The 11,630-nt window shown below is 45.1% G+C and overlaps 1 protein-coding gene across 3 annotated transcripts in view; it reads left to right on the forward strand.

Moving 5' to 3' along the window:
- The window catches only part of AcCoAS (acetyl coenzyme A synthase), an 87,640-nt gene that overhangs the window by 22,090 nt on the left and 53,920 nt on the right, over positions 1 to 11,630 (forward strand). For all 3 annotated transcript variants that reach the window (XM_076208576.1, XM_076208577.1, XM_076208578.1), the window contains exon 2: positions 7,228 to 7,423. In XM_076208576.1, the coding sequence (XP_076064691.1) occupies positions 7,228 to 7,423 (196 nt within the window). The remainder of the gene's footprint in view (positions 1 to 7,227; positions 7,424 to 11,630) is intronic.

An 11,630-nucleotide genomic window follows, 5' to 3' on the forward strand; every position in this document is an offset into this window, starting at 1 on the left:
TACAAGGTCGGTGTAGAGAGTCGGGTTGCATGTGCGGCACAGCTTTTGAACTTCTTCCTAAGGTTACCTAAAGGTCAAAGAGCGAGCAAGAGTGACCTTTGTTGAATAGGCCTACAAAGGAAGAGCACAATGAAGCGACTGTTTTAAGTGTTTTTTATTTAAATGAAAGTATGTACTGTCGTGTAATGGTAGTCGACGCGATTACGTCCAACTACAAACTACCGGTACGGTCCTTGGGGGCACCTCTTGGAGGACTGAAATCGTCGTGTGGTCTAAGATCATTTTTCTTCGAGGTGCGTCACCAAATTGAAGGCGGCGGCGGTGATACGGGTGAATGTCATCGTTTGATGAATCGCTCTCTTCAGCCCGAACGTTGGATTGTTACCCAAAGCAACAACCGGAAAATCGTGTTGCCGGATTGAAGATGATGACTAGGAGGAGGGGTGAGAACTCTATTGCAGACACAACATACACATACACGCGTGCAGGCGCGCACACACGTACACACACACGTATATCCTCGTATAGTTTTATTTTTTTTATTATTTATTCATTTCCTCACCCGCTGTAAACTAAAGCCGTGCCCTTGTTTAAGATCTCGTAGGGCATCAGTTTGAGCAAGGGGTCAGGTGGTACATTATCACCACTTGAGCAGTACCGTATTGTTATGTCACGAGTGGAGATTAAGCAACTTGGATTAGTCCACGTCTTCTCTCCTTCCTCTTCTTTTTTTCCCTCTCCCTGCCCCTTCCCCTTCCCTCTCCTTTCCCCCTCCCTCTTTCCCTTCTCCATCCTTTTCCCCTCCCTCTTCCTCTCCCTTTCCTCTTCTTTTAGTTTTTTATTCCGCACCCTCCACTTCCCCTCACTCGTATGTATATATATATTTTTTTCTTCCTTCATTCCCCCATGTCTCTTCGTCATTTTGCCGCAGTCTTTCCTTCCCACATTTCATCAGTTTTGGCGATTAACCTCTTTCCCCTCCCCTTCCCCCTCCCAGACCTTCATCGCCATAATTCTCATCGCCATCATTTTTGTTCGTCAATGATTTTTATTCCTTCCGTGAACGTCATTCGCTTTCCACCCTTTGTTTCCTCCACATTCCTTCTCTCCCCTCTCCCATTCTCGTTTCTTTTGTAAGAGTGATCTGCTGCTGGGGCATGGCCAAAAACAGGAAAAAATTGAAGTTTCTGAAAAAAAAAAAAGTGATCTAGTACAGTATATGTACGGACACACACGTCACCGTGTCACTTGTGTACATACTGTATGTACGTTATCTTAAGGACACAAGTGCGTGTGCAGGTTAACAAGCGAGATGGGTCCTGCGTATTTTAGATCATGGAAATACACAGAGCAGATGGACCACCTCCTCCTCCTCCTCCTCCTCCTCCTCCTCCTCCTCTTCGTCAGCAGTGTCTTTCTCTCGAGGGCGACCCGAGAGATTCTGAACTCGAGGCGATGCAGGTCGGCCTCGGGGATGTCTGACAGGTCGTTTGTGTTCATCGTCGGTTTCTCCTTTTCCTCCCCCCTTTCTTTCTCTCCGTCTTTCCCCCCTTCGGTCTCTCTCTCTTTCTCCGTCTTCCTTCCTCCCCCTCTATCCATCTCACTCCCTCTTCCTCTATCCATCTCACTCCCTCTCCCTCTATCCATTTCCCTCCTTCTCCCTCTATCCATCTCCTTCCCTCTCCCTCTATCCATCTCCTTCCCTCTCCCTCTGTCCATCTCCTTCACTCTCCCTCTATCCATCTCCCTCCCTCTCTCCCTTCCTACCTCTCCTACTCTGTCGCCCTCCTTATCTCGCTCCAACCCCTCTCTCACACCATCTCCCTCCCTCCTCCCTTCCTCACCCCTCTCCCTCTCCCTGTCTTTCTCCCTATCCTCCCCTCCCCTAGTCATCTTCTCAGTAGATATCGTTCTTTCTTCTTCCTCTTCTCCTTCCCTCTTCCACCCCTTCTCCCCTTTCCATTCGTCAATTTCCCCCATATGCCTCTCTTTTTGTCAATTTCCTTCATCTTTGTTCTTCGCTTCTCGACTCTCAGCCTCTCCATCCACACGGCCCCCTCACCCACCCTATATTATTCTCCTCTTCGCTCGCCATATGCTGTTGCTGCTTTCCAGATTGCACGCCTGTACGCCCCCCACCCCCTTCTGGTATATCCTGTAGTATTCCCAGTTTGCAGTTTCTAGTGTTGGGGGAGGGAAACTAAAGTTCAACGTTTTCGTGGTCTTTGTTGTAGAAATGGAAATTATTGTTTTTGGCTTTGTTTTTTCTTGTTTCCTTAAGCAATATTGACAAATTGCTGTTTATTTAAGTATTGTGTCGCTGTTTAAGAACGACGGGGTATTGTTAATCATGATTTTCACATTTGGCAGGAAATCACGTTATCTTATCTGAAACGCGACAAGATGTATCTTTATATGAGGCGACTTTTTGTTTCACAACAGCTGCGCCATACATAACATACATGCATATATACATGTATACATACGAAAGACCCTTTCCCCTTTATAGGGTGGGTGGCCAGTCAAAGCATACACCCATCCAAACACGCATTTGTTGGTCCCTAATCTTAGCAGCACCTCGTGGATGCAGGGTCATGCCATTTCTCCCGCCGCGCCACTCCGCTCGGGTCAGCTGTGCTGAAGGACACTGCCCCTTCAACCGGAGATGGTCGAGAAATATTCCCCCAAAATTAATTAAATCTCTTGCCAGGAACAAGTTTACAAAAAGGTACACTTCCATGATGAAACGGTGGACTGTAGATCTTTTGAAAGACCTTTAGCTTCAAGTGACATGCTTGTCCTACTTGCTGTCTAGTCAGGGACCTTCATCCACCCCGGAACGAGGAAAAAGTCTGTAAGGTCCTGGCTCTTCAAAGGCTCCCCGTAAACAGCATGAATGGCTCTCCTTCTTCAGGAGTAATGCTGACGATGGAAGACCAGGGTGTTGCTACTGCAGAGGCAAGTGGCTCTACAGGATCGGATGTGCAAGCGAATTGGAATAAGAGGGCGAGTGAAGGGGGGTGATGCTCTCTGACGTCCTGTTCTCGTGGGAACGATTTTGGGTGTGTGTGTTGAGAGGTCCATCAGGTAGATTAAGGGGTAGTAGGATGGTATGATAACATGTAGTGGCGGTGGTGCTCGCACAATTTTAGCCCCCAACCAGGAAAAAAAATAATATATATATATATATATATATATATATATATATATATATATATATATATATGAATCAGCACTTGCAAGGACAGCTTGTTCTCGAAATGGTCTGTTTCAAGGTTACTTATGTTTAATTTATTTTTTTATATTTTTCATGCCTCCATCTTTTACCCCCATGTTTTTTACACTTTCCCCGTGAGATATAGACGTCCATATATGGACTATCGTTTACCAGCGCTTCCGTCCTTGTGGAGACAATCTCGAGCGACGCCCAAATATATTGGAAAGTCTTGACTGGTCGACTTTCACCTGTAACCAGTGAAGCCTGTGTTTGTGTTTTTGTGCGTGTGTGTGTGTCCACTTTTGTGTCGAAGTGATCAGCATTTTTCTTGAGTAGATATGAATCTCTAATCTTAGAGAATCCTGCGTGGTTCTGGTCCGTAGTGTTGTCACCAATGTCTGGAGTATTGACTATATTCAGTACCCACATACGGCAACTAGCCGTGTCTCTATTTTACATATAATATATATATATATATATATATATATATATATATATATATATATTATAAAATTACTGTTCCTGTTATGTGTACTTATGTACGTATTTGTAGTAACATTAAAAGAAAAGCCTATGCAGTTTCATATGTAGTATGTACGTGTGTGTACGCACGCGCACATGTATGGGAAGTGTATGAGGTTTGGTGCATTACATCGGAAATTTGTATCTTTATAACTTGAACGGTTAAAGGCTCCTGTGCCTTGAATGAATTAGTCTTTCTGAAAGATGTAATTTTCTTTTAATTTATTTATTTTTTTGTCACTTCCCTAGACGCCTGGTTAATATATATACATACATATATACAGTATATATATATATATATATATATATATATATATATATATATATATAGTTTTTTTCATTATTATCTATTCTATTTTTATTTCTATATATTCTTATTTTACTCTGGCCTTGTGTTTGCAACATGAGTGTTGTGAGTCTCTGGTTGCATTACAGCTGTGCCATTGACTGCGTTCATTCTTTAGCAGCTGCGTCGTCCCGTCTTTAGCAGATGCCACGCGATTGGTCGACTCGCTTCTGTATTCTCACTGAGGCCCTTTTGGTGGTGTATGTTGCAGGAGTAGAGCTATTTTACATTTTTTCCGGTATTTTATTTTGTTTTGGCCAGGCGAATTTAGTCAGATTTACAGTGCCCGAAAGTGGAAGAGAATGTCGACATATATTAATATATTAATGATAGTGATAGTATTAACAATGAAATTAATAAGAGTAACAATGTTGATAGTAATGCAATGATAGTAATGGCATTGATGATAGTACTAGTAACAATATAAAAGAAAAAGGCATAGAAACCACTCCCACCCATTCCATCCCCTACATACTCCACTCTTGTCCACTGCCCTGGGCCAGAAGCAGTGTCGCAAAACACAGCACATCCACAACAAGGCCGCTTGATTAATTCGGTGACCCCCTCATGCAGAAAATGAGAAGACGGGGAGAAATCCCTTCGGGCTGCGTCAATTTATTTCTCATGCATAATCCCTCACCCCCCACCCACTCCCCCTCATGCATCACAGCATCATCCATACACAACCCTTCTCCACTCACCCCTATCTTCTGTCCTCTTCCGTCCCTCCTTAACAGACATTCCTCTCTTTCCCAGTGCCCCTTTTACCCCATCCATCCATCTCATCCTAGGACGCCCCCTCATGTTCACTCCTTCCACCTATGCCTTCCACACCTCTTCTAATAATCTTTCTTCACTCATTCTTTCCAGGTGTCTAAATCATCCCAATACTCTTTCATCGACCCTATGTCCCAATTCCCTTTCCACCCCTGTTCTCCTCCTCACCTCCTCATTTCTCACTCTAGCCTAGTAACCCCTAATATACTTTTCAGGCATTTCATCTGAAACACATTCAACCTCCTTCTCACTTCCTCTCTTATGTTCTATGTTTCTGCCCCGTACAGTGCTGTCAGCACACTCCTTCATACAATCTCCTTTTAGCATCCATTCCCAATTGTCTATTTTTCATTACACTTTTCAATCCCCCAAAGCATTTACTCGCTTCTCTCAATCTACATTCTACCTCCCCCCACTCCTCCCTTTCCTGCCACATTCGCACCCAAGTATCTAAAACTATCCACTTCCTCCAGTCTCTCTCCCCTCAATACTTTCAGCCTGCTGCCACTCTCTCCCCTTGTACATCTCATTACCTTACTTTTACCCACATTTATCTTCAATTTCCTTCTTTCATACACCTTCCCAAACTCTGTCACTAACCTCCTCAATCCGTCCTCTGATCCTGCTACAAGCGCAGTGTCGTCAGCAAACAACAACTGGCTTACCTCCCACTTTCTTCATTTTCCTTAACCAACTCCAACCCTCTACCCATTACCCTTGCATTCACCTCTAGCACTACCCCATCCATGTACAGATTGAACAGCCAAGGCGACATAACACATCCCTGACGAAGTCCCACCTTTACCTCAAACCATTCACTCTCTCCATTTCTAATCCTAACACAAGCTCTACTACTCTCGTAAAAACTCTTGACTGTTCTTCACAGCTTTCCTTCTATCCCATATATCTGCAATACCTCCCACAGTGCCCTCCTGTCTACCCTGTCATAAGCCTTTTCCAAATCCATAAAAGCCCAAAAAACATCCTTACCTTTTCCTATAGCTTTCTCACATATCTGTCTTACCACAAAAATCTGATCTACACAACTCCTGTCCTAAAATCACACTGTTCCTCTCGTAATCCTCTCAGTCAAGACCCTCCCATAAGCCTTCCCTACTACACTCAACAAGCTGGTTTCTCTGAAACTACTACACTCACACTTGTCCTCCTTTCCCTTGTAAAGTGGAACTATACAGGCACTTCTCCAGTCCTCCGGCACTCTACCCTCTCTTAAACAAACATTAAATAACCTCACCATCCAGCCCACCATAACTGTACCTCCTTTTTTCAGACATTCTGCATGGCATCCATCCAACCCAGGTGCCTTACCTGCTCTCATCATCTTAACGGCTGCTTTCACTTCATCTTTCCTTAGTTCTCCTCTATTTTCCTCACTCATCACGTTTATTTTCTTAGCGCTTCCCACTGCAAATATCTTTCCCTCCCTATCCTCCTTCACATTTAGCAACTCCCTAAAATACTCTGCCCACCTTCCTCTCACTGCCTTCTCTTCCATTATCATCTCTCCATCTGCACCTTTTACCTTTTCTTCTCTGCTTGATTCGCCTCCACTTCCTCTCTTAATTTCTTTCCAAAACATCTTTTTATTACTTTCAAAATTTCCTGTTACACTCTTACCCCATTTCACATCTGCTCTCCTCTTTGCCTCCTTAATCTTATACTTTACTTCTCTTCTCTTTTCTTTGTACCTCTCATACGATTCCCTCGTCCCAATTCCCTGTCTTCGGGCCCTCCCATAGATCTCTCTGGGGAGAGACGTTGGATTAGTATTTGAATTGTATTCATGTGGGGCAGTTTCTGTGTCACCGACTGAAAGTAGTAGGGAGAGGAGATCAGTCGCCGGTTTTCAGCTCTCCATATGTGAAAGGGTGGAAAAATGCAGTTGTTGATTAATATTTTTGGCTCTGTCCGGAGACCGAGTGTCAGCCTCTCAGGGCTGCACCTCCAGATAGAGCTGAGGGGATGACAGGTTTTAAAAATCTGCTGCAGAGCAAATACCTATAAAACGCGTCACACATTTTGACGAGTTGATTGAACGTGTTATTTGAAAGAATTTCGAGGGGATTTTCGAAATTAACCACTTATGACGTGGGAAGCTGTGGGGCTCTCAGTTCCTGCTGTCGGGCCCAGTGGTGTGGCGCGGGAGTACGGATGGTCCTACTTTCACGCGGTGTTCAGATGCGAGGAGTGCGGCAAGCCCTATTATAAAGGGGAACAGGCCTTTGTCATGCATGCATGCATTCATGTATATATGGATGTATTGTGTATGTATGTATATATATATATATATATATATTGTGTTGTATGTGTTTTAACTTAGTCCTTAATTCTCTCTCCTCTCCAGGGAGGGCAATGACCCAGCAGATCGGCGCCAGTTGACCTACGCTGACATCCTACGGGATGTCTGCAAGATGGCCAACGTCCTCAAGGGCTACGGCGTGGCCAAGGGCCACCGGGTGGCCATCTACATGCCCATGATCCCGGAGCTTGTGGTGGCCATGCTCGCTGTGGCCCGCATCGGTGCTGTCCACTCCATTGTTGTGAGTACATGCTCTTTTTTTTTAATGTGTGTTTTTCACCCCCAACTCTCCAGGTCTTTCATTCACCCTTCCTGCCCCCAACCCCCCATCCCCACCTTTGACTGTGCCACGGTCGATGCGATGGCACCTCCATAAAGTGGCATTGTGTTTTGTATAGGTACGGCTCTCCCTGTGTACGCACGAGTCGTCGTGTGCGCCCTATACTCGTATCATCGTGCAACTTAGGTCCGATGGGAATTGTTGTCAATAGAGGTGTTGTGAGTGTCCCTACAGTGGCATAAATCAGCTAGAAACAATGTATACAAATCGTGAAAGATCACGCGAGCTTTGTGTGTGTGTGTGTATTCACTTGGTCTTTGGATCACGTGTTGGACTCGTGATCGACAGTGTGTGTGTGTGTGTGTGTTCATTACATATTCTAGCCTGGAGACGCTATCTATGCTTCATAAGCATTCACCATAAGGAGGACATAGAACATGCCATTTTATGCTGGCCACTGAACACATTGAACACTTTATGAAACTTGGAAAGACTGAAGCCTCGTTTAAAATCGAACCCAAGCGTACAAAAAATAATTCTCCCCTCCCCTCCCTCCGGGACTGTCAGGTGTTTGCCTTTAGATTAGCGTACAGTATAATATAGTAATTTAAGTCTTGCACGTTTTCTGGCTGATCTTATGCACAAGTTCGTGGTTGTTTGTAAATAAACATTAAATTGCAGACACTGTAACATGTTCTGCAAGGTTGTGATGTTTTACGGGAAATCGGGTCCCTGCGCAGTTCCCCCATGGATCACTCTTTGGCCATTTTTTATCCATCCATCTATCTATGTTTACACCAGCACCTTACGACACTGTCATCTCTCCAATCTCACGAGACCTCAGGTGACTTCTTGTGCCTCTCACGCGACATCCGCGATGACAGTGAACCAATATATTGTACCAATAATATTGAGTCGAATAGAAATAGTAGTAGTAGGAATAGTAGTAGTAGTAGTAAAAATTAAAAGTAAAGTTTGCCAGTGTTCCTGTAGACGCACTGGGCCCCTTACAAGCCGAATGGAATTGTCTGTCTTTAGCCTAAACAAAATCTTTAGTGTAGTAGGGAGTGGTGCAGAAGATCCTGCCCTGCCCTGCCTTGAACAAATTCCTCTGGCGGCGTCATGGGAGCGAAGGGGGTCGACTGAGAGGCATTATCCGACATTATCCGAATAAAATCGCCAGGCGATACCCAAAATAAGATTTGTGAAGTGACGGTAAATTGTCTGACGGAATAATAATGAAGCTTTCGGACGTTGGGGCCAAAAGACAATATTATGACCATATTTAAAAAAAAAAATTAATCAATTAATTTTTCTTGTTTGTAGTTTCTTTGCTGGGGGCATCGGTAACTATTCTACAGATAACAATAAAACACCCACCGGTACCTCCTGCCTCTCTCCATCTCACGCGACCTCTCTTATCTCTCATGTGATCAACTCTTATGCAAACAACCACCCCACCTAATGCACGCACACACACATACCTCGTGAGATCTCACATGTAGGCGCCTTCCTCCCTTCTCGCATGAATTGGGAGGACAAGGAGGAGACGGAGGCGTGGAATCCGCGCCCAGACAGTTTCTCTCCCACGCGTGCCATAAGCTCGCTCTCCTAATGGTTGTTCTTTCCGTCCCACTTCGTTCACTTGAACGTCTCTCACGCTCAACTCCTCCTCCTCCTCCTCCTCCTCCTGCTCCTCCTCTTCCTCCTCCTCGTCCTCCTCCTCCTCCTCCTCTCCTCTCCTCGCCCTCCTCCTCCTCCTCCCCCTCTTCCACCTCCAGACACTCACGTACCCCACACCTCCGCTCAACGTATGGGCTCTTTCTTTTACGTACTGTTTTAATTTGATCTTTTTCTTCCCTCTCTCCACTCTCATCCCCTTTTTCATCTCCATTTAACCATTATTTTCCTTCATCTCCCTTTGTATCCTGTCTATACCATTCATTACCATACTTTCCCTTTCATCCTCCCCCCTTTTCCTCTATTTTTCTTAACCTCTTCCCTTCCTTTCCCTCTCTTTCACACTCCTCGCCGCTCATTCCCACTCCATCCTCCCTTCTCCACTCTTTCCCCTCTATCCCCTCCTTCCTCTGTGTCTCTCTCCCTCTCTTCTCTCCTCTCTTCTCTTCTCTCTTTCCCTCTACTTCCCTCATCTCCTCCTCTCCCCTCTTCTTCCCCTCCTCTCTCTCCTTCACCCTTCCCTCTCCTTCCCAGTCTTCCCCCCCACCAACCTTGCTTCCCCAGAACCCTGCAAGTAACCAACTAGACGAGTCTGTCTCCGTCCTCACCAGACAGTACCTCGAGTGAACGTCTCCATCCCTCAGGACCGTCCCTTTTCACGTTATTACAGAACTGCCATTTCTCACGGTTTTCCTCCACCCCCCCTCTCTATCTCTCTCTCTCTCTCGCTCTCGGATGCTCTTACGTGCTGGCTTTCACGCTACACAGGAGCCCGATTCCTTGTTGTTTTGCACCCAAGCCAAATCGTAAAAAAAAGTATACACCCTTATCGTATGCTTTATTGTGACATATCTACACACAGTACGCTGACGACCGCTACCCACCACCACCACCACCTCCAATCCATCGTCCAGTCACCTTTCCCCGCTGTGCAGCACTAGGTCACGTACACGCGACTCAACCCAACCCCCCCTTCCTTCCTCCCTCCCTCCCGCCATTCATTACTAATTTCCTTACTTCCTTCACCCCAGCGCCATCTATCACTCTTGAATGCAAATCCTCCTCCTCCTCCTCCTCCTCCTCCTCCTCCTCCTCCTCCTCCTCCTCCTACTCCTCCTACTCCTCCTTGTAGCTCCCCGCAGCCTCCTTGATCAAGTTCAACAAAGGGCAACTAGATTTATTCAGCTGAAGGGGGTGAGATCATTTGGTCTTTGTTGATGAGCTCATCGTTCTGGTTTAGTCCTCCGTTACCTTAAATTGCGGGACCGAACTTAGTTGTCATCTAAATAAGATTACAAAGGAAGAGCATACCGACAGGAGACCTTTTGGTCCTTAACAAGGTCGGATGCTAAGAATAGATAGTTAAACAAAGAAATTAATAAACAAGCAAACCAAACAATTGGCAGGCACTAAAGCATATTGCTTAGGTGTTCTTCTGAATGAATTTTAAAGCTACAAAACGTACTGCATTGCACTGCCTCTGGTGGACGTTTATTCCATGTATTGTCTACACGGTTGGCGAATGAAATCTACGTCCGGACAGCTTTAGACCGTTATTTATCGTCTGACTCGTATTCAGTGTGAAAATATGAAAAAAAAAATTTTTGTTAATTAACCTGTATTAAGACACCCCTGATTCTAAAGTAGTCCAATGTGCTTTAAGCGGTTGTCGTATGATTTATTTCTGATATTTGGAATCCGTTTTGTGGCTCGCCGAAGTACTTACTCGAGTCTTGTCTGTGTCATAATGAGATTCGGCGACGGTACGGACATAGCATATTCCAAATGTGGACGGACTAGTGATCTACAGCTGATTGATGTTAGATGGATTTTTGAAGTCAATAGATCGTGCAGTCAGTCCAAGGATTTTGTTTGTTTTCTCTTGGTTAGAAATACACTGATTAGATGGTTTGAAGAAGAAGAAGAAGAGGAGGAAGGAGACTCCGCCGAAGTTCTCGGGGCGGCCTTTTGATGGAAGAAGAAGAATTACCTGGCCTCCCCTCCCCCAAATGTGTATATATATATATATATAATATAATATATATATATATATATATATATATAATATAATATATTTATATGTATGTGTGTGTATGTATGAACGAAAAAATAGTCGCCTCCTCGTGTGCGTGAAACTCCTGGGTATTTTAGCAGCAGCATGGACGGAAGCCGCCTGCTAATGGAAAGGGGTTTCTATCCTCATGAGTAGTCGATCCACATCTGTCTTCAATCCAATTAATCCCCCTCCACTGAATCTGCCTTTGCCTATCCCCGGCCAGCCTCTTTCTATCCCAAAGCCACCCGTATCCCCAATCCACCTCTGCCTCTCCCTAATCCACCTCTGCCTCTCCCCTAATCCACCTGTATCCCCAATATCCACCTCTGTCTAGCCTCAGCCCACCACATTATATCCCCAATCTACCTGTCTATCCCCAGTTCGCCCCTGTCTATCTCCATTCCCCCTCTGTCTGATCCCATGTAACGGTGA

This window comes from Oratosquilla oratoria, chromosome 25 (genome assembly GCF_046742065.1).
Source record: "Oratosquilla oratoria isolate Oo_2021 chromosome 25, ASM4674206v1, whole genome shotgun sequence".
NCBI lineage: Eukaryota > Metazoa > Arthropoda > Malacostraca > Stomatopoda > Squillidae > Oratosquilla > Oratosquilla oratoria.